The sequence below is a fragment of the Pungitius pungitius genome, chromosome 7 (genome assembly GCF_949316345.1).
Source record: "Pungitius pungitius chromosome 7, fPunPun2.1, whole genome shotgun sequence".
Taxonomy (NCBI): Eukaryota; Metazoa; Chordata; class Actinopteri; order Perciformes; family Gasterosteidae; genus Pungitius; species Pungitius pungitius.
This window is the reverse complement of record NC_084906.1, coordinates 19,699,974-19,725,262: the sequence shown is the minus strand read 5'-3', so window position 1 is coordinate 19,725,262 and position 25,289 is coordinate 19,699,974. Positions and strand designations below refer to the sequence as shown.

At 47.9% G+C, this 25,289-nt stretch overlaps 3 protein-coding genes across 5 annotated transcripts; 1 reads left to right on the top strand and 2 right to left on the bottom strand.

Annotated features, from left to right (window-relative positions):
• Nucleotides 1-593: 593 nt before the first annotated feature.
• plppr3b (phospholipid phosphatase related 3b) lies at nt 594-7,773 on the bottom strand. 2 transcript variants are annotated; one of them, XM_062563280.1, is made up of 8 exons: nt 7,389-7,773; nt 6,078-6,168; nt 5,258-5,443; nt 4,972-5,098; nt 4,654-4,849; nt 4,516-4,573; nt 4,149-4,322; nt 594-3,806 (listed from the first exon to the last, which is right to left on the bottom strand). In XM_062563280.1, the coding sequence occupies exons 2-8, from the start codon at nt 6,156-6,158 to the stop codon at nt 2,403-2,405; spliced, it is 2,226 nt and encodes a 741-aa protein (XP_062419264.1). In that variant the 5' UTR covers nt 6,159-6,168; nt 7,389-7,773; the 3' UTR covers nt 594-2,402. The 2 variants fall into 2 exon arrangements, with proteins under 2 accessions (XP_062419264.1, XP_062419263.1); XM_062563279.1 differs by lacking the exon at nt 7,389-7,773 and adding an exon at nt 6,754-7,382.
• Nucleotides 7,774-8,273: 500 nt separating this feature from the next.
• On the bottom strand, nt 8,274-14,578 carry med16 (mediator complex subunit 16). Its single transcript, XM_037470156.2, has 16 exons — nt 13,896-14,578; nt 13,164-13,349; nt 12,907-13,014; nt 12,638-12,807; nt 12,208-12,489; nt 11,980-12,129; nt 11,753-11,858; nt 11,510-11,665; nt 11,215-11,435; nt 10,874-11,080; nt 10,500-10,710; nt 10,287-10,420; nt 9,698-9,890; nt 9,253-9,469; nt 9,076-9,159; nt 8,274-8,493 (listed from the first exon to the last, which is right to left on the bottom strand). The coding sequence occupies exons 2-16, from the start codon at nt 13,303-13,305 to the stop codon at nt 8,367-8,369; spliced, it is 2,508 nt and encodes an 835-aa protein (XP_037326053.2). The 5' UTR covers nt 13,306-13,349; nt 13,896-14,578; the 3' UTR covers nt 8,274-8,366.
• Nucleotides 14,579-14,876: 298 nt separating this feature from the next.
• tmem259 (transmembrane protein 259) lies at nt 14,877-23,057 on the top strand. 2 transcript variants are annotated; one of them, XM_037470161.2, is made up of 12 exons: nt 14,877-15,221; nt 16,108-16,486; nt 17,796-18,116; nt 18,350-18,545; nt 18,845-18,955; nt 19,268-19,390; nt 19,511-19,611; nt 19,803-19,860; nt 20,134-20,217; nt 20,382-20,514; nt 20,644-20,743; nt 21,268-23,057. In XM_037470161.2, the coding sequence occupies exons 2-12, from the start codon at nt 16,277-16,279 to the stop codon at nt 22,039-22,041; spliced, it is 2,211 nt and encodes a 736-aa protein (XP_037326058.2). In that variant the 5' UTR covers nt 14,877-15,221; nt 16,108-16,276; the 3' UTR covers nt 22,042-23,057. The 2 variants fall into 2 exon arrangements, with proteins under 2 accessions (XP_037326058.2, XP_037326059.2); XM_037470162.2 differs by having other exon boundaries at nt 14,878-15,221; nt 18,350-18,491.
• Nucleotides 23,058-25,289: the final 2,232 nt, after the last annotated feature.

Below are 25,289 nucleotides of genomic sequence, written 5' to 3'. Positions count from 1 at the left end.
AGACGCCGGCGGGATGGAGAACTCCAGAAAACGAGCTTTAAGTGGAACGATAAGAGAGGAAATTAAGAAGCTCCAGTTTGACTGTGTCTGATCACAGAGACGCTTTGGTTCTTTTACCTTCTTTTTTACAGAAAGAAAAATTACTTTGTTATTGTAAGTACTGAGTACTAACTTTTACACTGGAAATACTAACGTCTACACCAAGAACACTGACTTGTACAACAGATATATTTATCAAGGATACTATAGTGTACAGGACATACTAATGTCTACACAAGATCACTTTGGCCTTCATGATTCTGTAATGGTGTTTTCTTAACAAATTTTTTTTGAAATATAAATTAAGAAACTGCACTTAAATACCTTGAGACCAAGAACAACTTTTAATTTTGAACTTTCATCACAACGAGCATGCAGTGTCCACTCTTATTTTCACAGAAATAAACTCTTTATAGCAGCAGCAGTTGTTTTTTTTTTTCTTAAAATGTTTCCAGTCACAAAATGTACAGATTGGAGATTCATGTTTATACATTCAGATGGAAATTATGAGGAACCCTCGGGTCAGTTCTCAGGGTTAAAAAAAAAACTGAACAGGATGTCTGATATTAAATCAAACTTTGGACACATGCAACAACACAGACACATTAACAGCAGAGACAGACCAGTATTGGCTCATCAATATTTCATATTGACGGATGAACTGATTCAGTTTCAGAGCGTCATTGAGCTCAGTGAGTTTAGGAACTGCAGCATCTTTAATACAATTTTTATTTTCTAAGAGCTCTCGTAGTTTAGTTCGAGAGCCACTGAGGAGAAAATCCTCACTTTACCACAATGGAATCATGACATATTCTGTAATTACAACTTTTCCTTCAAAATATCACACTCTTATCACTAATAAATACACACTTTCAGATCCACTCACAGAAACACTCGACCAGTCAGAAAGTAGCACACAAACAAACAAACAAACATGCTGAGAATCACTATAGCAACCGAGCCATCACAACAACAACAACAATAACACTCTGGTCCCCGGAAATATACAATCAGGGTTGGACCCTCCTCACTGCGCGGAGACCCACGCACACCCGCAAAGCATTATGGGTAGAGCAACTTACGTTTTAAGAGCGAGATAGTCCACACAGCTGGAGGGGGGTGGGGGGGGGGGGCATGTTGATGGCGATGACCTTGTCGCTTGAAGCTCAGCGTCGCTGACGGGAGTTGCGTTTTTCGGCGTGTCGGGGTGAGAACGCGTTGGTGGGGGGACGATGGCTTCCACATGGCGCCGGTCACAGGCCTTTCCCCTCAGAGGAGGCGGGGCCTGAGCCAGGAAGCAGGTGCTGAGCGGCGCAGGTGCGTCTCGTCGCAGGAGCTTCCACAGCAGGTTTGCTGCGTGTTTGTGCTTCAAGAATTAATCCTTAAAATTGCCTCCGAACCGCAGATTATTTGCAGAATGGGTTGCCGTGGAAACGCTCCAGCTTCCTGCCTGGATGGCTCAACACTGTGGACGTATGACTCTCTGAGTAAAGATGAAGGCAACCCACCATTCAGATATAATTTTTATAGTGTTGTTTGTTTAATGTCCTGAGGTATTTTTCCACATTTTTATATACAAACTAGTAGGACTGAAAACCATTCATAATGTTGGATGGTAACAGAGCGGCGCCCCCTGTGGCTGTTGGATGTACTGATAATTTCATCAACTAAAGAGCTCTTTCTTGCTGCACAACTAAAATGTTTAGCCAAAGCAGTAAGTGCAGTTTGAATCTGTAGAAGGGTTACGTAACATTGTATCATTATCATGGTACCTGCTAATGGCGTTCAACTTTGGTCACCAGCTGGGAACCACCTGACCACCAAGGGCTTCTTTTAAATTAATTTAACCACTACTCCACAACCGCTGCACACGACCACGACCAAAGAGATTCGTTGAGCCACATAAAAATCCACCAAATCTGTTTGGTACCACCAGATGAACATCTGCACAACGTGGCCATGACAGAGAACCTTAATCCATCCATTGCACCTTAAATACTGAAAGACAATCCGGACCGTCTTCGATAGGACCAGGACTCTAAAGCCAGGGTTCTCGCATGGCATTGGGTGGATGAAGTGGATTCTATTAAAGGCTTTAAAATTTGTAGTAATCATTCCAAAATAAAGGCTGATACCGCAATAGCCTTGAACATCGTTTTCAGTGTTGAGAGAGAACTGTCTAGAGTGTTGAGCCACGGCCATCAAACCTTACCCCACTGGATGTGAACGTTCAACTCCCACAGCCCAAACCTTCCATCCCATCAGGCCCAAGGAATGCATAGCAACGTGGTCCAAACGGCTCTTCAGGTTTGTGCTGTTGGTGACCTGTCACGAAATAAGGCGTTTTTTTTCTTCGAGAGAGACTAATCCTTATACCTTCGTCCCTGCAAACTCTTATAGTAGTTCTCCTGTTCAGTCTGGTTGCGAATCTCTCGATCCAACAGGACTAGCGCCGTCTTGCGTCTCATGGCCATCTCCCTGCGCTGGGCGTCTGCTGACGTCTCCACCTGCGCGCGTGGCGAGGCCGGATCGCGTCCGACCGCCGGGCACGGCGACGCGGCCCTGTGGGGTCGGAAACTGCTGCCGCGGGCAGCCGAGTCTCCTCGGGTCAGGCTGTTGAGGTCGTAGGTGTCTCGGGGGTCGGCGCCATTGGGCGCCCCCGCCCACTCCCACGGGCTGCCGTTGCCGGCGAGGGGCGGGGCTTGGAGAGCAGGTTGGGGCTGGACGACGGGATGGTGAGGGGCGTGGGCGTCCACCGTGATTATACCCGACCCCTCCCGCTGCTGCTGCTGCTGCTGCTCAGGGGACGGGCGGTAGTGCGGCGAGTCTGTGGTGGAGGAGGTGCCGGAACAGGTGGAGGTGGTTTCAGAGGACTTCTCCCCCGAGGAGGAGGAGGGGAGGAGGCCCTGCTGCTTGGACATGGCAATGACCTGCATGAGTCTCGGCTGGTTGGTGGCGCCGCGGCCCGAGCCCTCGCCGCTCGTCTTCTCTCTGATGGCGAGCCACTTGGCCCGCGTCAGGGCGCTCTTTGGGGACACCGGTGGGGGTCCGGCCTCGGGAACCTGTGGCGGTCTGGGGGTCGCCACGGCTTTGGCGCCCACCGGAGGCGGAGTGGGGTTGCGGCCGTGGGCCGCCCTTCCGGACTGCCCTACCGTCTGGTAAATGGGGACATGAGACCCCCCATCGTCTGTCCCCACGGAGCCCACCTCGGACCCGTCCTCGCTGGCCGAATGCTCCGCCTCGTCCCGGACGCTCAGGCCTCTCATCTCCATCGACTTCTGCTTCCACTCCGTCACCAGCTGCTGCGAACGCATCGGGTCCATGGGAACCTGCACGGCCTTCAGCCGCCGCTGCACCGGCTGGACCGGCTGCACCGGCTGCAGCGGCTCCTCTGGCCCCTGGTTGGCCCCCAGCACCCCGTTGATATTCATGCTGGCCCTCGGCAGCGTGTTACTGAAGGTCAGCATGGTCTCTTTCCCCATGGGGCTGCGGGGAGCCAGCAGCTCCACGTCCACGCTGGCCCTCTTCAGGCTACCCATGGAGGCCTTCTCCCTCTGCAGGGGCACCAGGCCCTCCAGCCGGTCCATGGGGGCCGGAGCCGGCGCGATCTCGTCGTTGCTCTCCGAGGCGGAGGCGGGGCCCTTGTTGTAGACGGACTCGTGTCCTCGCTCGGTCAGCGCTCGTAGAGGGTCCTCTTTCGGCAGCGAGGGAGGTGGGATCAGAGAGATGTCATCACCGGATTTGAAGTTGGCCACGGCGTGAAAAGCCTGAAGAAGACAATCACTTTGAGTATTTGAAGACTTCAAATCCTTTCACGCTGCTTCGATATCGTTATGATTATTATTATTATTATCATTATTATTATTCAGTGTCATGGTGGAGAACACAAGGTCTGAACCTGTGAAGAGTAAAGGTTAGATTTTCTCTCCGTCTCCACCACTCTATTCTTTTATCTTGATGAGGTCGTCGTGGCAACAGAAACACATGACTATTCCCATGACGACGGCCGGACCGTTTGATCGGCAGGATTTTAAATCCATCTCTGTTGCCAGCTCTCGGGTGAAACTTTTTTATCCGGTTGGTGCTTGGTGAACATCCTCTGCGCTCACCAGGTAAGCAGCGATGAAGGCTCCGATGAGGAAGCCCACGTACACGTCGATGGGATGGCTGCGATGCTGAGTGATCTGAGTCAGACCCGTCAGCGCCGCAGCGATGGCGAAGGCAAAAACTAAGACGGGTTTCAGCAGCTTGGTGCTGTCGGAGATGGTCGAGTTGAAATACATCTGAAACAGAGGAATCATGAATAGGAGAGTAATAAGTCACATATAATATAAATAATGATAAATGTATATATATATGAACCCTGTGGAAGTGGTGCAGCAAGTGTACACACGCTGTGTGTGTGTGTGTGTGTGTGTGTGTGTGTGTGTTTTAAATAAAGTTGTGTTGGTTTGAACAAAGATGAGTCACACTTACAGACACGTAGACAGCAGCGAAAGCCGACAGTGTTGCATGCTGGGAAGGGAACGTTTTCCTGTGAGGACAGAAGAAAGAGTAGATCGTTTAATCGATGTCACGCTAAGCATTTAAACACAACGTGATCGGGTCACTCACCTGGCGGCCACGATGGCGTGCTGGTCGTGACCCGAGCAGATGTCCTTACTGATGTAAACGTTTCTGTCGCAGGAGACGCCGACCTGCGTGTAGTTTGGTTTACACACGGTGAGGAAGAACGGAGTGTGGTAACCCGTCGACAGCTGTATGATGTCGGTGACCAGAGCCGTCGCACACAGGCCAAACACATGCACACCTGTAGAGACACGGACAGGTATGACCGAACATCTGCATTCAGACAGACCGGTGTGAGGACCTGCTTGAGCTGCGGCTGTAGGTGTAACTAAAGTCTGGCAACGGGTGTAGTCAGTGCCCCACCTACGAAGCGCACCGTCCTCCTCAGGAAGGAGTTGAAGTTGCAGCCCCCCGCGTTGATGCTCCCTTCAGGTCGGCGGAGCTTCAGTCTGGACTGCAGGCAGTAGATCAGACCTTCAACCAGCATGATCTGAGGCACAAATCGTACCAAACACACCCTCAGTACCTTCCGAACACCACGATCTGATCCCTCAATCAAACACACCCTCAGTACCATGCCGAATCGTATCGTCACCCTGGAGGATATAGTGTGTTGAAGTGTGTTGAAGTGTGTGTGTGTGTGTTTTACCGAAGCAGCCGGTCCGGCAAAGGCGAGGCTCAGCAGCATCAGCAGAGGGATCAGTTCGTCTCCTCCGTCCACGTACGGCATGCTGAGCTCTCTGTCGTGGCAGCGGAACCCGACCTGAGCCGGCTGCACGACATCAGTCAGCTCCAGGAAGTACAGCGACACCATAGAAGAAGCCACGATGGGCAGCTGCGGCAAAGAGTTCCCCAAAATTTTCCTTCGTCAAACATTCAGACTGTTAGCGCGGATCCCGCGTTGAAACCATTTTTTTCATCAAGTGCACATCAATCCTGTCCCTCAACCCCGCCTTCAAGAACATCTACATCCATGGTTTCCTTCAACCCCGCCTTCAAGAACATCTACATCCATGGTTTCCTTCAACCCCGCCTTCAAGAACATCTACATCCATGGTTTCCTTCAACCCCGCCTCCAAGTACGTCTACATCCATGGTTTCCTTCAACCCCGCCTCCAAGTACGTCTACATCCATGGTTTCCTTCAACCCTGCCTTCAAAAACATTTTCTTCAACATTTTTGACATCTTCCGTACCAGATGTTAGCCCTTCCAGTAAGTCATGGTCTATCACGTTCCCTTGACCAGTTCATGGACCTGGAAAACCTCTAAAGGGACTCCAAGCGGATCCCTAAAGAGGACATGAAATCACCTGTTTCTTTGAAGATTTTAGTTCAGCAATTTTGCCCCCATCATCTTGATTTATTTTGTAACCAGCATCTGAATAATATAAAGAAGAAGAAGATCCGAATCTCCTTCTCCTCTTCCTCCTCCTCCTCACCATAACCATCATCATCATCGTTGTTCTCACCTCCACAAAGTAGAAACATGGCAGCAAAGTCAAACTGTCCTTTGGAGGTTTCTTCTTCATCTTCTCAGAGTTCATCATCATTCTGATTGAGCTGCAACACACAAAAACACACAAAAACACACTAATAAACATTCCTCTTTATTCTATGAATTCAACACATTCATTTAAACCGTATATAAACTGGTGTCTCATCAATGTCTCACTGCTGCCTCATTGATATCTCACTGGTGCCTCATCAATGTCTCACTGGTGTCTCATTGATATCTCACTGGTGTCTCACTGGTGTCTCATCCATGTCTCACTGGTGTCTCATCAATGTCTCACTGCTGCCTTATTGATGTCTCACTGGTGCCTCATCAATGTCTCACTGGTGTCTCATTGATATCTCACTGGTGTCTCACTGGTGTCTCATCCATGTCTCACTGGTGTCTCATCAATGTCTCACTGCTGCCTTATTGATGTCTCACTGGTGCCTCATCCATGTCTCACTGGTGTCTCATCCATGTCTCACTGGTGTCTCATCAATGTCTCACTGCTGCCTTATTGATGTCTCACTGGTGCCTCATCCATGTCTCACTGGTGTCTCATTAATATCTCACTGGTGTCTCAATGATATCTCACTGGCGCCTCATCCATGTCTCACTGGTGTCTCATTCATGTCTCACTGGTGTCTCACATTTTCAGTGAGAGGACGATGAAATGTTTGTCTTGAGATTGAGAGACGCTCAGCTCATTCATGTCTCATCTGCAGCTTGTTTGTCCCACTGCGTCTTGTCCTCTTGATCCGCAGGCAGCGCAAGAGGAGAAAAAAAGGACGAGGAGGAAGAGGAAGATCACGTCGTCCTCAGATTTCGATCACCTTCAACCTCTTCTTCAAGTCTTGAGTATCTCCATCCTTTCCCTCTGCTGTGGACCGTCTTCATGTTGACACATTAAGAATAACAGCAACAATGCGACACACCTCACCACCAAACTCAGCTCCACCTTCTGCTGCCAATTAATGTCCGAGCAGACAGACAGGTGGAGACACAGACAGGTGGGCGGTGAGGACGGCGGACTGACTGATGGACAGGTGGATAGACAGAGGGTTTGACAGACACGGGGACACACAGGGGGACAGACAGACAGGTGATCGGCCCGTGCAGCCTGAAGCGCTGCAGTCACCGTCCGCCTCACGCGCGGCGGGTAAACCCCGTGTTTTATTCGCTTTTGGTCAAACGGCTCAAATGCAGCTTCGATCAAACCGCAGAACGCACGCACGCACGCTCACGCGCACGCGGAATGGAAACAGTGGAAAACGGTCCGTCTCACCTCACACCATCGATCCGCTCCGACTCTTATCACGTTTCCTCCTCCAGCTGCAGAACCGGACCCGTGGGACGAGCCGTGACCGCGCGCGCACACCTTCCCGGTGGGGCTCCGGGCACAAGAAGCTTCGTTTGAGTCCCGGTTCCGGTTCGGATATTCCCGATGTGGGATCCGTTCTCCTCTGAAAATAACGGGGATCTGCGACCGTTTCCTGACGGAGATCCGCTGCTGCACTGTGTGTGTGTGTGTGTGTGTGTGTGTGTGTGTGTGTGTGTGTGTGTGTGTGTGTGTGTGTGTGTGTGTGTGTGTGTGTGTGTGTGTGTGTGTGTGTGTGTGTGTGTGTGTGTGTGTGTGTGTGTGTGTGTGTGTGTGTGTGTGAGTAGGTGTATGACAGATTGTATGGCAGGTGATCAGTGCCTCCAGGTTCTGAAACAGAAAACATTAGGATTTCTTCGTCTTCAGAGCTGCGCGCTCTCGGAGACTCTTGAGGGGTTTAAAGCGGTTCGTGTTTCCACATGAACACACTGGAGATCAGGTTTAAAACGTTTTGTTTTTAAAGTGTTTATTCACGAAGCTGTAATGTCTTCCAGTCCGGGAGCCTCTTGACTCACAGTTGTTTGGTTCCAACCCTTTTCAGACGGAGAACCAAAAGGAGTCCGGAGAACTCTGATCTTTACAGAACATTCGCTTAAGATTATGTTAATAAACTCTGCTTATAGATGTCAAAATGATGGCTTCATGTCTGCTTTTCACATCATCAGAAACAACATGGTTCTTATATGAGAACACAGCTTTAAATTAAAGTGTCTCACTGGATTGAAGATATATTTTATAACGTTTATTCATTTCTTTTAAAAAAATAATAAAAAATATACATCCACTCAAACATTTTGATTTTTACAGTTTTATTACAAAGCAAAGAAAAAAAACGTTATTTACAGGCACAGTTTTAAAGGAACACAATAGGTGGTGCATTCGGGTTCAAGAGAGCGTTGCAGGAATCCTCCTCCACAGACCTCCACACAGACAGTTCTTGATCCAACGTTGTTCCCACTGCTTCATAGCGTTGGTCTTATTTGGAGAACGAAGCATCGTCACACAGCCGCACCTGAACACATCACAAATACCTTTAAACTAGGTCTGTCAACATAAACGCGTTAATCTATGCCATTATATGTGGCCAGGGTTAATGCAACTAAACATCTGCAGAGGACCACCACTGTGTCCCTAAAAGACAGTGGTTAGAAAACGTCCTGCTAAATGTGGGGAGATCTCTCTATCTCTATGTAAATTATAGAGAGTTCAACATGTTCCACAAAGAGGAATTCTGCCTCGGAGATGAGATCAAATGTTTGTAGTTTTGTGTTTAAAATAACATTAACAATTAAATAACAGTGTCTAAAATACACACTTTCTAAAGTGATTACTTGTAAGATTGACTCTTCAGAAGAACAAAATTGTAACAACAACATTCATTAATCGTAATTAATGAATTTCAAAATGTGCGATTATTATTTTTTAATCTATTGGCAGCCCTATTTTAAACATAACCGTCAAAGGAACCTGAACACATCACAAACAACTTTACATGTTTAACCTTTAAAAAAGGTACTTGTGTTTCCTAGAACACACGAGGCTGAAGCTGGTGAAACAGGTGGGTGAGCTGTGACATCACTTCCTGTGGACTCACCTGGTGCAGGCCTTGCTCTCCTCGGTGGGACAGACGCCCATATGGACACAACGCAGGTTATCCATCTTCTGAGAACTGGGACTCCTACACACACACACACACACACACACACACACACAGTTCAGATTGACGTGTTCGGTGTGATAACCTCAGTGAGTCCAGGTTCAGGTGTGTTACCTGGTGAAGACCTCCAGGGGGGCGGTGGGACCGGCTCCGGGCAGAGACGAGGCCTTTCCGAACTGCAGCCTGAGAGGATGTTTACCTTGCAGCTTGACGATGACGCCGTCATTGACTGGGAGCCAGTCCATACTGGGAACCAGCAGCTGACTGGGCAGCAGGCAGCACTCGTCTATCAGACACTCATCGGGGTCCTGGGGGGGTCCGTCCTCCCGGGCTGAATGACAGTCAGGTGAGTTAGTGAATGACGTGGGATCAGTGGTGTCTTGACAGCAGAGCCGCAGCTTTAAATGATCAATTTGGATCAATAATATGTGATCAGTAGTCCCGTATTACAGAGCCATGACCGGTTTGGATCAATAAAACGAGATGGGTTGTCTCTTCCAGCAGAGCCGCGGCTTAAAGTGATCAGTTTGGATCAATAGGATGATTGGTAGGGCCTTACAGCAGAGCCACAGCTTGGTGAGCAGTCTGAAGAGCAGCTGCATGCTGTCCTGGTTGTCCGACGTGGCCGTGAAGGTGGGCAGACACCCCGGCTTCAGCAGACCCCAGATCCGGATCATCACCAGCATCTCCCTCAGCATCGCCAGGGACGCCCCGTCCCTCATGAAGCCGAACCCGGGCCGGACCATGGAGCCCTGAGGACATCACGAGGACCACACCAGAGGACACCATGAGGACCACACCAGAGGACACCACGAGGACCACACCAGAGGACACCACGAGGACCACACCAGAGGACACCACGAGGACCACAGCGGAAACAAGCTTTGACCTTTAGTGGGTTTGTGCATCACGGTCAGATTTGTTTACTGGGTTCTAGTCTCGTCTAAAATTCCTCTGTATGTTTTAGGTTCTTCTCACAGTTCTAAGCTCAAGGATGGAGAACTTCTATCTGTGTTCTGTGTTATATTTGTATTAATTTTCCATTTGTAAAATCCTCCTCCTCATTGCTATTCATCTTAAGATCCAGATAAAAAGATGAGCGTCAGTTTTAAATAGCGGCGTCGTTAGCGGTTTTCTCGTTAGCTCACCTGGTTGGGCAGGTTGGCCAGCAGGTAGAGGACAAAGTCTCCCACCCATTGGATGAGCTGCTGCAGGGACTGAAGGGGGGCGCCGTCCAACACAAACTCCTCCGTCTTCAGATTGATCATCACCTTATCGATATCTGAGGAGACACACCGTGATCAATCCGTATCTAACGTGTCCCTCAGGCATCTCCCTCCCTCCTCTTTGAGGCGTCTCACCTGTGTCGATGTTCTTGGCACAGATCTCGGTCAGTCGGTCACCTGGACTCTTGTCCGGTGTGTTGAGGACATGCGGCCTCAGCAGGGACTTCAAGGTGGAGCTGATGGCGATCAGCAGGAGTTTGGCGTGGAAGTCGCAGGCTCGAGCCGCCGTTGCCGTGGAAAGTTTACAGAGCGACGCCTTCACTGCCACGATACGTGTCGCCAAAACCTGAGGACGACATCATACAGCGACACTGAGGCATCATGGGAAGTGGAGTTTACTTACTTAAACCCCCGAGATGACACGTAATGGGTGAAAGCCATTCATGTAAAAAACGTTTCATTTCTTTAACTAGAGCGTCCGCGCTGTCCTCCACTCATGCCTCGCTGACCTGCTGCAGTGCCTGGTTCTGCCTCATGTACTCCTCGTGCAGCTTCTCCACCAGGTTGTGCACCATGGTGGGCTGCACGTGCAGCAGGACGTCCCACCAGTCGTAGCCCGTCACCATGCAGTACTCCAACAGGAACAGCAGGTGGCGCAGCGTGGTGTTCATCTCCAGCACCTGACCCATCGAGGGCGACACTCGCATCATGTGGAGCTGGCGGAGGAAACGTCAACGTGATGGATGATCACGATGGAACCGGGCTTTTGCGATTCTATCACGGGGGGGGGGGGGGGTTTACGCTCTAAAGAAGAAACGAGCGGTATTTTCCGGTGTGTGCGTGCCCTCACCTTCCCGTGGTTGTCGACTCCGGCCAGCGCCAGGGAGGTCCACGAGAACTGCAGGGCCTTGAAGTGGAGGGCGGGGCCTCCGGTTCGCTGGCGTTTCATTGCGGACTCGTCTCCGGGTCTCTGACCGGAGGAGGACGAGGAGCCGTAGAAAACCCCCATCGTCTGCAGGGAGAGGCGGTGGAGGATCTGAATGCTGCCGTCGTGGAAGGCCAGAGCCAGACCTGACAACACGGGAGAGAACCCTCAGACCGGGCCTGCGCACTGACACAGCTGATCGACGGGGCGGCGCGCTCACCGAGTCCGGGGCAGAACTTGGTGTCCGACGCCACCTTCAGGTCCGTGTTGGAGATGGAGATGGGCAGCTTGGGCAGAGCCACGGCCGAGACTCGCTCCAGGTCGCTGGTGGTCGTGAGGATCCTCCACTTCAGGATGGTCGGCTGCTTCTCCCCGACTGGACACGGGGGGGGGGGGGTCAGAGGTCAATCCCACAGCACTGAGCGGCATCCGGTTCAACCGGTGTGGTCTCTTGTCTCCTTACCAACTGGTGATCGATGCTGGAAGATGTTGTTGACAGGAAGTCCCTCCTTCCTCAGAGACCAACACTCCACGATGCTGCCGCTCTGATTGGACGCACACAGCAGGACCTGAAACACACACACACGGGCACACAGACAAACACACACACACACGGGCACACAGACGCGTTCCGTCAGGTTCTTTGGGTCCGCTGTTCTCTGGTTTGTGAGTTCTGGTTCACCCTGTTACCTGTTCAGAGTTCTCTCTGGTGAGGAACTTGAGGTGAGTGACAGCCGGGTACTTCTCCCTCCTCAGAGGGTCGGTGGTGCAGCGCAGAAACAGAGAGGGCAACAGTTCCGTGTCGATGCGACACTTCTCGCTCACGACGCTCACTACCACCTGGACACGGAGAGCGCGCTCATCGTTACCGGACTCGTGCGATTGTCAAAAAAACACCTGATGAATCGGGGTTCTGACCTTGTAGAACTGGACCGGGGAAGAGCTGCTGCCGTCGGTCGCCGCCACCACGATGTTCCCGCCTCCGGTGAAGGCGATGTCGGCCAACGCCACGCGGCCCCTCAGCCGGCAGAGGCTCTCGCTGGCCGTCAGCAGGGCGCCGCCGGGCTTCAACAGCGACACGGTGACCAGACCGCTCACTGTCACCGCCAGCCAGCCCTCCATCGGCTTCCCCCCAAACAGGGTCAGAGACGGAGAGAACTTCACCCGGGAGAACTTCTCGCCGAAGTTTGTGGAACCGGACTAAACCCCAAAAAGAAAACGAGAGACGCGCGACTGATTTACAGATGTGGCGTGTGATGTCTGAAAAAACAAAACAATGAGGCCGAAGATGAATGTAGGTCTCCAAAAGAGGCGGCTTTAATACGGCGTCCGTTTGTGCCATCGTTACCATCTCCACGTGCAGAGCCAGCTTCACGCCATTGTGCAGCCAGCTCAGAGCCACGATGGGATCTCCGTCCAGGGAGCTGGAGAGGAGGCTCTCCCAGCTGTTCACCAGGTGATCCGCCATCGACCAACACTTAATTTGTCCGTTGCCGTCCGCCGACAGCAGTCTTGAACCTTAAAACACACGAGCGGATCAGCAAACACACCAAAGCGGATCGATAAGCACACAACCAACATGTTAGAAGAATATGAGACTGCAAGGGCCAACCTTACCCGATTGATCCCACTCCAGACAGGAAATGACCTCAGTGTGCCCAGAGCTGATGGAGTAAACGTCCCAGGGGTGCTCTGTGTCGATGATGTGGATCATGTGACTGACATCTGTAAGACACACACAAGTCTGTAAAACTAGAAGAACCGCACAGGTTGTTGCAGAAGTAGAGAAGATTGTGGTGTTAAATTAATCATGTGGGTTTAGGTGTTACAGACTTGTAGGTGTGTCTGCTCTGCAGACGTGTAGTAGGCTTCACCTTTGTCGTCGTCATCATCACTCTTCAGGTCGGTGGTGAAGGCCACCAGGTTCCTGCAGGACCAGGAGCAGACCAGTGGGATGGAAGGACAGTGAGTGCTCTTTGGACGTTTCTCCCACTCACACACGTACGCCAACTCCATGTTTTAAGTGGAGGAAGTATCCGGAGACCAGCCGGGGAGCCCACCTTAAGACACGGATAACAATTTAACTAGCAGTTTGCCATAAAAAATAATAATAATTATGATGATGACAATTTATATAACAACTCTATAGAGACACACGCATATTTGAACGTAAGTATATATTTACAAACACGTGAAATAAACTGAATGAGGTCTTCAAACTACAATTGGCCTACAGATCTAACCGGAAGTAACTGATTTTGAGATTTCCTGTTTATACTATAGAATCATTTGATCGCGTTATACTGACAAAGGGAAAGGGTAATGGAATCTAACGTGTTTCCTATTCAACAGGTGTAAGCTTTTAATAACATCTACATTTAATGGAACCTATTTGTCAAACTGACGTCACCACAAGTGGCTGGTGGAACAGAGAAATGTCAGTAGAATTGTCATGAACACATTCTCTCTTCTGGTGATCTGATGATGTGAACTGGGTCGCACTGGTTGGCCCAATTTAAAATAAAGGTTTAGGACGCAGCGTGTTTGAGAGGCGGCTGCAGCGCTGTGTTTGTGTGGCAGGCAGCTAGCTGCTAACGTTAGCTTACCTCACTCTGACTCTGGCTCCGACTCCGAACAACAACAAAAAAAACGGTTTCGTTGAGAGCCCGAACCCCTAAAACTAATAATATGAAATACGAGTATTTGAGATTAAATCTAATTTGGATGTAATGGTGGCTGGTGTACCAAACAAACCTTCCACCGGTCATTCAGCTCAACAAAGTGCCAGGACCCCGCAGCTCAGCGGGCAGTCCTTACAGAGGCCTGTCTATAAAACGATTCAGTATATACACATATTGTATAAATAAAATTAGGGCACTGTGACGCGAGATTATAACCGTGAACATGTGTTTGATTTGTTGTTAAATATATTCAACTTGACGTCTTTCTCTTATCCGTAAGATTGTAAACTCGTTATTTCTAAGATGGCGGGGGTGGGGCAGCCTCATCTACAGGTGAATGTGGGACTTTTGATCCTGAGCAGAGTCTTCCAGGATCCTCCGATAAATGCATAACTATTTACCTAACTTTATATAAAAACATCTGTTTACTTATATTGCAAGAGCCATGAATAGAAAGCGGACCAGTATCACCTTGTAACATGCAAAATTAACTGTTGTAACAAGATAGAAAGTTGAAACTAAAACTATTTATATTGTCTCTGTCTTAATGTGACGTGTACGGCGAAGGCATGACCTTTGTTAGAGATCATGCTTTCCTAGGTCCAGCTCTTCGATCCAGCCACCAAGCCAAGTTCAATGACCCATCACCTAAAAATAAGACAAGTCTGATAAATGTGTACTACTACTGCTACTACTACTATGTGTGTTTGATGCATAGTCTGTATATGATTCATGGACCGTATGTGGGTCTGATACATGGACCGAACGTGGGTCCAAAATAAAACCTCTATACAGGTCCACAACATGATCTGTATGTGAGTTTGATATCGAACGTAGTTTTGTACCTGGCAGATGAAACTCGGGGGTTGATGCTCCCGCGGGGAGGACCCGTATTTCCGGTGTGGTTGTTGTCTAGGACCATTAGCAGCCGTCAGTCTCCTGTGTACAGAGTATGGTCTCCCGTTAACTCCCTCAGCTCACAGTTTAAAACGCCCGACGGCTCTAGATTAAACAAAAATGACTCTCCTTAGTCCAGCTCCTGCTAGCTGCTAGCGAACACCGCTGCACAGCTACAGTTATTTAGCGTTAGCTGCTGCTAGCTCCTTTAGCGTTAGCTTCCTATGTAGCGCGCTAACGGAGCCTACCCCAGAGCTCGCCGGCTAACCGCTGCGTTTCTCCGGCTGTTTGTCCCGAAGAAAACACCGGAGAGGAACCGTTAACATGGACGCACGGCTTCGCAGCCAATAACAGGTAATTACCCAGCTTCATGCTAACGGAGGCTAATGTTAGCTTCGAGAGGTACAGAGTTTAGCGGCAGGGTGTTTACCTCCCGAAGATACGACAGGCCCCAAAACTACATCCATTCTACACAGCAGTTTACAGTTTATTAAGTAACTGGCAAAAAGAACACGTTTCTATGGAGGACACTAGAGTTCCTCAGTTTGATTAATCAATTGTCAGGAAATGATTCCTTTAATCCATTCATCATTTCTTCTTGCAAACCTTTTAGATGCTCTGATTGTGATTCAAAGAGAAACTCAACCGACTGAATCGTATACACTTAATAATCAAATGATTGACTAGGATCGTCCACTGTGGATTAATTAACGATGATATCATTCATTTTAGAATATTATCATTTGGAATATTGTTTTTAGTTTTGGGACTCACCCCGTAGTAGCTTACTAGTTTTCCGTTGATAGACTAATTGATTTATTTTGGCCACTCTCACAAATATTCCTATTGATCTACTGCTTCATGTTTGGGCGAACTCGTGTTGGACCTGCTTTGCAGTGTCACTGAAACACACTAGTGATCAACATGTGGTGTGATGGTGTGAGACATTCACATGGTGTTCTCTCAGCTTCCATTTGATGCATCCGTTGACAGTTGTAAGACAGTTTCTACCTTCTGTATTGTAGCCTGTATCCTGTTAACTTTAACTTACTGTGCTTTTTAACGAGAGTGTTTTTAGACTACCTTTCTACACTGAAATCTATTGGTTTTTATAAACTGTATTTGTTTTTTTTGTTTTTGCATAGGGCCATTATAAGGACGATAAAAGATTTTGGTTTAACAACTTAAATATGTGACATTTTCAAATGAATAATCAGAATCTTGGTTGATTCTTTTTCAGTGGCATCTGTGTAAAGCGGTTGAGTCCCATCAGAGCCGGTCGTGGTGACCTTTGCCTGATCTGAGGTCAGAGTTTTACCTTCACGCTGAACACACCTGCCAGAAGCCATGCTGACCTAAAATCAGCTCTCAGTTTGTGCAGTGAGCTGAAGAATCCAGAGATAGAGACCATGTCTGAGAACCAGGCCAACAACAACAATGTCCCTCTGAACAACAACATGGGACCCAACAGGATGCGAAACCCCAACATCAACCAGAACCCCCTCATCAACGTCCGCGACCGCCTCTTTCACGCCCTCTTCTTCAAGATGGCCGTCACCTACGCCCGACTGTTCCCTCCGTCCTTCAGGAGGGTCTTTGAGTTCTTCATCCTGCTCAAGGTGCGAAACGTCTCCTTTATGGATTTACACATGCGTATTCACAAAGGGGGAAGGGTTTCTTCCATAGAGTTACATAAACAACACGCGGCGTGAAAGGTCACAGAACTCTCAACGTCGCAAGTGGATTTCTAAGTTAAGTAATTGCTGAATGGTTGCTCTCTCCAGCAGAATTATAACCACAAACATTTGTTTTATTGAAAGCTACACTAATGTTTTGTAATAACTTATACAAAAGTTATTACTGCACTTTTAACAGCTAAGCATGTTTTTCCATGCCAGCCATATGTAAATTAAAACCAGTTTAAATCACATTTCACAAACTGAAATCCGGTTTTGATCAGAAGAAGGGGATGAATTAAATGATTTGGCAAAAAGAGCCCAACCTTTCCGTTTGTCCTCTGTTCACGACAGCATTTAATGTGATTCATGTTAAAACAGGCGATTCTGAAGGGAAGTAATGTGGAAGAAACATAAACAAAGTGACCTCTGGGGAAACTGCAACAGAATTTCACTGTACATTCAGCAGGTTTTGTAATGCAGGAATGGGGATTGAAATGACAGGACTTTGGAGGTGTGTGTGTGTGTGTGAATCCACCAGATTAACAGCAGCCACCCTCCAGGCTTTTCTCAGTAAACACACAGTGATGCAACAGACTGCTGGGTCGCGGTGAGGATTGCTCAGTCATGATGGGTCACAGTGCAGGCTGCTAGGGCTCAAAGTCATTTATTCGGGTTGTTTGTAACAGTGTTCATTTATGAATTAAAGTGTACGTCAAACCGACTTCAGTCCTAGTGATCAAACTAGAGTCCATCTGACGTTTAACCTGTAGAAACGGGAGTAGAACAGACTGTTGTGTGATCGTTTAAGTTGTACAGACAAAATGGAGGTTGTTGTTATTGTGACAAACTCGTAACCTGTTTTTAACTCGCTCACTTTAGTTGTTTCGGAGGCTCTATTTGTTTCTGTGAATTAAAAGAAAGCCCCGCCCTAAAGCATACCTTGCTTTATGGTCCGTTAGACGCTAAATGGACTGTCATTTACTAAGCAAACATCATGCTGTAACGAAGAGTACTTGGAAACAGAGATTGGGACCATAAACCCATGTTTACTGGGGGAATAAATCAAGAGAGAAGTAGTCATTCTCTCATGGACGTCTGTGGGACCAGAGGAGTCACTCTCCACAACCCGAGGATGCCGCCCCTTTAAGGCCCGACACTTATCAAACTGACTGATCAGGCTGACTTCACCTCGCGAGAGGCGTCGTCCATGAAAGGGTGATGGAATGAACTCCTCTGTGCTCCTGTTCAGGCACTCTTCGTCCTCTTCATCCTCGCCTACATCCACATCGCCTTCTCCCGCTCGCCCATCAACTGTCTGGAGGTGGTGAGGGAGCGCTGGCCCCGTGACGGCATCCTGAGAGTGGAGATCCAGAGGAACTCCAGCCGGGCCCCCGTCTTCCTGCAGTACTACGACTCCGCGGGCCTCCAGGAGGAGCTGGAGGCCGAGGAGGAGGAGATGGGCAGAGGAGGAGCAAGAGGAGTGGTGGGGCTCAGCCTGGCGGCGCTGCAGGAGGAGGAAGACGACGAGGAGGAGATGACCCTGGAGATGTTTGACAACAGCTCGGTGCAGGTGAGTGGTCCACGTTTACATGATGTGTCATAACCCGCTCAGCAGCTTGTATTTTATTTCAAATATTGATTTTTATATTCCTGTGAGAAATGAAACGGAATTTAAAACAAAGCCAACATCAGCGACCTCCAATATGACACGATGACCGTTGTTCCTGTAGTCCTCCAATTCATTACTGTTGTAGTCAGAGTGGTTCCTTTTATAGAATAGTCCTGCTCTGTTTCCTGCTGCAGTTCGAGCTGGAAATTGAGCCTCGTCTGAAGCCGTCTCTGATTGGAGGAGGTGTTGGAAGAGGAAGAGGAGGTGGAGGAGGAGCGGTAGGAGGAGCGGGAGGCAACGACAGCCAGGACGTCTCCTTCAGCCAGACCACTAAAGGTATGCAGCCGCTGAAGGACTCAGTGTCTGAGCTGGAGATGATGACCAGAGCAGGTAAACCCTCTTCCTCTTCTTGTCTCCCTCCTTCCTCCTTTCCACTTCCTCCTTCCTCTCCATCTCCACCTCCCTCATTGCTTCCTCTTCCACCAGAGAGATGAGATTCTCCCCCCCCCACCCTCCCCCCCAGCAGGTGGTAGCAGTCTCAGTGACTGAAATTTTCTCATTAAAGAATGTAAAACTCCCCAGATACTGTAGTCATGTCTGTTGGTCTCTGAAGAGTTCATTAAGGAATATGCGCCTCCTCAGGTACTGTTGGTGTCCTAAAAGTAGCCATGTTCTTGTTGTGTCCTCAGTGTGGCCTCAGGAGGAGTACATCGTGGAGTATTCTCTGGAGTACGGCTTCCTGCGTCTGTCTCAGACCACCAGGCAGCGGCTCAACATCCCCGTCATGGTCGTCACTTTGGGTGAGACACCGAAGGCCTTTCTCGTATCCCGCCTTTGTGCGTCCCTGAATCCTTTCCTCACCTCCTCTCCTGGCATCTTGGCACAAGCTGCGGGGAGGTGAGAGCGGAGGAGGCGAGGAAGCGAGGAGTTGAGGCAACAGGCTTCTAGTTAAAGAGGCGTTGTTTGCATCTGAGTCAGCTGTTTTTTGTTTAGTTATAAATCCATATTTTTTTCTATGCTATACATCTGTGAGGATGATGGAGCTATTTCTATACATCCACTCACAGTCACGTGACCCTCCCCCCTTCTGATGGAACTTGTACACCTGTTAGATCCCATGAAGGACGAGTGCTTCGGTGACGGCTTCAGTCGCTTCCTGCTCGACGAGTTTTTGGGCTACGATGACATCCTGATGTCCAGCGTGAAGGCGCTCGCAGAGAACGAGGAGAACAAAGGTTTTGTGTGTGTGTGTGTGTGTGTGTGTGTGTGTGTGTGTGTGTGTGTGTGTGTGTTCGTTCCACAGAGGTAGAAGTGTGCAGCAGGTTGTTGATGCTGCACTGTGTGGTTCTCTGCAGGGTTCCTGAGGAACGTGGTGTCTGGAGAACATTACCGCTTTGTCAGCATGTGGATGGCCAGGACTTCCTACCTGGCCGCCTTCGTCATCATGGTCATATTCGTAAGTGGAAGAGTGACGATGGGTCAGTGCAGCTTGAACTGACTTTTTAAACACATGAAACTCAAAGCTTAGACTTTTGTGTTTACACCAAACGTGTTAAAGTGAGGTTTTGGAGCCAAGAGGAAGATTCCAAGCGACACAAAACTCTTTTGAAAGTGTTTGCTTCAGTGTTTACGTTTTGTCTTTTCCAGACTTTGTCCGTGTCCATGCTGCTCAGATATTCTCACCACCAGATCTTCGTCTTCATCGGTCAGTTTTTATCCTCACGTCCACTCGGCATTCAGTCGGGACCAGCTTGTGGTTCACCTCAAAATGATCCAGTCCAGTTCAGTCCGCTCCGATGTAGTCCAGTGCAATCCAGTCTAGTCCAGTCAGATGTAGTTCAGTGAGGTCCAGCTTGTTTACTCCCTCTACTAATGATTTTCATTTGGTACTTGTGTTGGTGCAGAATGAATGAATGAACTGTGCCTTTTTAAAACATCTGCTTTGTGTTGATCTGGTCTCGGTCTCTTCCCCCCTCAGTGGATCTCCTTCAGATGTTGGAGATGAACATGACCATCGCCTTCCCAGCAGCCCCTCTGCTCACCGTCATCCTGGCTCTCGTTGGTACGTCTGCTTCCAGACGCAAAATAAACCACGTAATATTAGACACGATGCAAGCGCTTTACTTCCCAGCTGCATGAGACGAACCAGTTAATCAGATGATCAGAAGCCAGTGATTTTATTTTTGTGAAAAGTCTTGTCCTGCTGTCGTCACTTCCTGTCACCAGGCATGGAGGCCATCATGTCAGAGTTCTTCAACGACACAACGACGGCCTTCTACATCATCCTCATCGTGTGGTTGGCCGATCAGTACGACGCCATCTGCTGTCACACCAATACCAGCAAACGCCACTGGCTGAGGTTAGTCACCTGACCAACGCCGATGCGTTATGAGGGCGCCCAAAACCATTGGAGAGAACTTTCACGGAACATGAGAAATGTGACATCTGATCTGATCATTTTCACCGTGGCGGTCTCTTTGTTCCTCAGGTTCTTCTATCTCTACCACTTTGCATTCTACGCGTATCACTACCGCTTCAACGGGCAGTACAGCAGCCTGGCGCTGGTCACCTCCTGGCTCTTCATCCAGGTCAGAACCACCAACACCAGCACAGAGTCTACAGGGAGCCACAAGAGCATTTCATACTACGAGCACTGTCCTATAAATCAGACCTCAAAGAACCAAAGTATCTGACTTGTGATTAAGATCATTTTGACGAGCGGGAGGAGAACCTGTCGATCTGGATTAGTTCAAGGATGACGATCAGGGACTTTATGCATAAAACTGTCCAAAATAAATGTTTTCCTGTGAACACAACAGATTTTTAAATTAGTTCATGTTCATTCTATGGATCACAAAGAGCTCTAAATGATACTTGTCGTGACCTATTTTGCTCATTAGTCTGACATGCAAGCATCAATATAAATATTGCTAAAGATGTCAAGAACAGCATCTGCATCAAAAATGAGTTTACGTGTTAAACTGAGACTTTATAAAACAATGACGTCATCTTTGGAAATGTCATTATCGCAAAGTCACATGACACATTTTGAGCTGACCAACAGGAAGTTTAAGTCAAAGTTTTTCTTATTGTTCTTCTTGCTCTCCCTCAGCATTCTATGATCTACTTCTTCCACCACTACGAGCTCCCTGCCATCCTGCAGCAGATCCGGATCCAGGAGATGCTGCTTCAGAACCAGCAGGCGGGTCAGGCCAACCAGACCGCCCTGCAGGACAACCTAAACAACAACAACAGTGCCGCCGCAGCCACCGCCGCCGCAGGACCGGGCCCGACCGCCACCGGCCAGCCAGGACCCAACAGCACCCAGCCCGAGGCTCAGACTGACCCCCAGACCTCCTCCTCCTCCTCCTCCTCCGCCTCCACAGCAGCAGCAGGAGTTGGAGGGGAGGTGAGGTCGGAGCTGAACTGGGTCGCTCAGACGGCGGCCATCATCACCGAAGTTTTGTCCTCCTCCGGCCAGCACTCCTCTGCTGACACCGCGGACGAAGGCGGTGCGACCGGAGGTCAGGGGTCAGCAGGAGCAGCAGAGGTCAGTGTGTTGGCTGGGTTTTGGATGGAAGGAGGAGGAGCAACGGGAGGAGGATTAGAAGCAGCATCAGGAGAAGGAGGAGGAGGAGCTGGAGGTGCAGCATTAGATGAAGCAGGGGGAAGAGGAGAAGGAGGCCGAGGTGGTGAAGATGATCAGAAAGTTGTTTCTGTTCAAATCAAACCCGCAGCAGGAGCTGCCGATCTGCCACCCAGCCCTCCAATCAGAGGGCCCCAGGCGGTGGAGGCGGGCCCTTTGGAGGAGACCCCCTCACAGACAGACTGCCCACCTTCACTGAGTCCAGGTACAGACTGCAGAGCACCACAGACCCCGTCCTGAGATTCCAGCTGTAGTCCTGCTGACATCATGTCCGCGGTACCTCAGTCTGTCAGCTGATCAGGGTGATTGATGAGCGATTGGCCGATCATTTTATTTCTGACGTCAAACAAGCGAGTGATCGCTCATGAAGCTCTGGCTTGGGGCCCCACAACAGGTCACAGGGCTCTTCTGAGGGACCACCGAGTTTTCACTTTGCTTCTATCTGGTTGAACAGGTTCAATGGAAACCAGATTGAATCTAGAATCCGGTCCAGATCAGTTCAGAGAACAAAGATGATATCTTAAAATGTTCATTGTGTCATCTATAATCCGTTAGATCCATAAAACATGTTATCATAAACTTAAGTAAAGACCAAATCCATGGATCACCTTTTCATTTTGATGAGATTGGCGATGTTTTAAACAGATGTTTCTAATTTCCAGATGTTTCATTGAGCCTCGCTGCTGTTCCTTCATCACACAGAAGTTTATTCTGACTCACACACACACATCAACACTCACTAGGGCACCTCGCGTGGAATAGTACCCAACAAAGTCCCTGTTTCTTGATGAAACGACTGATTTGACTTGAATATTAGCTATTTTAAATGACCCAGTGATCAGTTATTGATCAGTGAATCGGTGTTGATCAGCCCTGATTCTGACAGACTGAAGCACAAACTCTGATCCCTGTTGAATTCTGTTTCCATCTGCTTATATTTTGAAGAAGAACACTTGTTGTAGTTGTTTTAGTGGAGGAACTGATCGATCAGGTGGATTGGGAATGCCTGACAGAACTGATGCCTTATCGATGATCCTCTGTGGACACTACAGAGACGTCGGCAGTGGAGCCAGTCGTGCAATATAATGCCAGTTGTCACACGCCAGGCCCCGCCTCCTGCTATCAATGTGCTGCATTCAGGCAACCAAAGGCAAGAACTACTCAAAACTCCTTTTTAAGATTAATGAATTAAGTCACGTTTCCATCATCACCCCAAACATGTCCCATAAAATCACACAGATTGTTATGTTTAAACCGTTAACTGCTCAAACCAATTGTCAATAATCCTACTCTGATATATATACTCGTATATAGATACAAATATATATTTATAAATCTATTATTTATATCTATACCGATAGATATATATATTGTATGTAAAATAACAAGTCTGTTGACAATTCATAAGTCATTTAAAAAAATGTGTCTCAAGAATGTGAATTTCTTTTTTGGAGGTTAAATTATCTGTTCATACTAAAGAAAAAGACTGATTAGATCCATGTGTTGCTTGTTCCCATGGTTACCGTGAGTCAAAGTCGGACATTGCTTAACCTGCGTTTCATTAACTGATATCACGGGATTTCTAAGCACGTTGAGCGCATCATTAACGAGGAGAACTGCTTCTGTTGAATTATTCTTTTTGCAAGGGAGGCGGGGCCTAAATTGTGACATCAGCATCAGAGAAAGAAACTAATGGACTTGGAGTATCGGGGGGGGGGGGGGGGGGGGGATTTCGTTATTTTTTCTTCTCTGTGCCTCTGCTGGATGACTGTAACCTCATTAGTTGATCTAAAGCCTGAAACTCATCAAAATGTATTTAACTGTAAAACAGTAAAACCAGTGCTCAACAACAGCTGTTTGTGCACGCACACACTGTGTGAACGAGTGAATTATTTTGGTTTCTATTACAACAGGAAGTTGACCACAATGCAATGAGTTCATCAGTGAGTGAATCTGAGAGGTAACAAACAAGACATAGATTGTGGTAATTAATATTTCTGAAGGAAACATACAAATTAATAACCAATCAAATAAAAAACAGGAACGGAAAGACTAGAAAAAAACATACATGAATCAGATCTCTGTTAACCAAATTTCATAAATGATCATATTTAAACTAGGGTGCGTTAATTACGATTAATTAATTACAATGTGAATTAAGACGAGAAGCTAAAAAAACATAGTTTACAGAAGGTCTACTTACCTATAGGCTACCTGAATTTCTGAAAGTACTATATTTCTAAATATACTATTTATACACTTGTCTGCTGGAATTGGTTGAACCAAAATAAAAATCCATGTGAAAAAAATTACTTCTCACTGTTCTCAGGTCAAATATTTATGCAATTAAAATGCAATTAATTTTGATTAATTACAAAGCCTCTAATTAGATTAATATTTTTAATCGAGTCCCGGCCCTAATAATATATATATATATATATTATATTATATTTATATTGACCGTACATATATTTTTTTATAATAATTTTTTACCTATTATTTAAAAAAAATCTTTTCTGTGACATTTTTTGACCCTACATATTTTTACTTTTTTCACAATATTTTTTTTCCCATGACATGACTGGAATGATCTTAGATGGAGCAACCTGCACTTCCCTGTCACTAATGCCAAATGCCCCAAATTTCTGTACTTTAAACCTTATCTGGGTTCAACCCTCAACATGAGACACGGTGGCTCTTTCTAAATGCTTTTTTAGTTTTGGGTAACTGACATTTATAAAAAATCATAATGGGATATTGCCCCAGAGACGTATTGGTGCATCTTGGAGGATCAACCATGCTATTCATCCTTCCTGCATTGGTAAAGGCACAAGTGAGTGAATTTGAATGTAACAGAGAATTGGAGGGTGGATGCACTAAAAAGGGTAAACAAATCTACACCATGTGCCAGACTGTCAGTTTAAGGTTGTTCACAGGATGCCCTGAAGTAGACAAACATGTGATTGTCTTGAAAAATGCCCTCAGAGTCTGTAATAAGTTTCATGTCAGTGTGACCACTGAATGAGACACATCTGCTCATCTTTACTGACTCATCCGGCCTTCTCTCCCGTCAAAAAGGTGGAACCCTATAGGCTACGTAGCATGGCTAATAAGTGCTAAAAGCTAAAGCAAAGCAATTAACATCAAATTCAATTCATCATTCAAAAGATTCATCATTCTTCTTGACAATGCCATCAAAACTCAAGTGAACGCGCCTTGTGTTTCTGCATAACCCCCAGGGTTCACTTCTCTGAAACAACCAGTGGGGACAATGCCCCCACTACTACCTCCGCGGTAGTGCGCTCAAGACTTGGCAGGAGCAGGATTTGAACCCACTGGCGGAGCTTACAGAGGCTTTCGGCTCCTTCTTGCACCCCTACACTACCAGTCCTGGTCACATTTTGGCAACTTTGATTCTCCTATTTAACCTTGAGCATGTGAGTTAAACTTTAAAACTCTTTTAAATGCTATTTCCACATCTGGGCTTG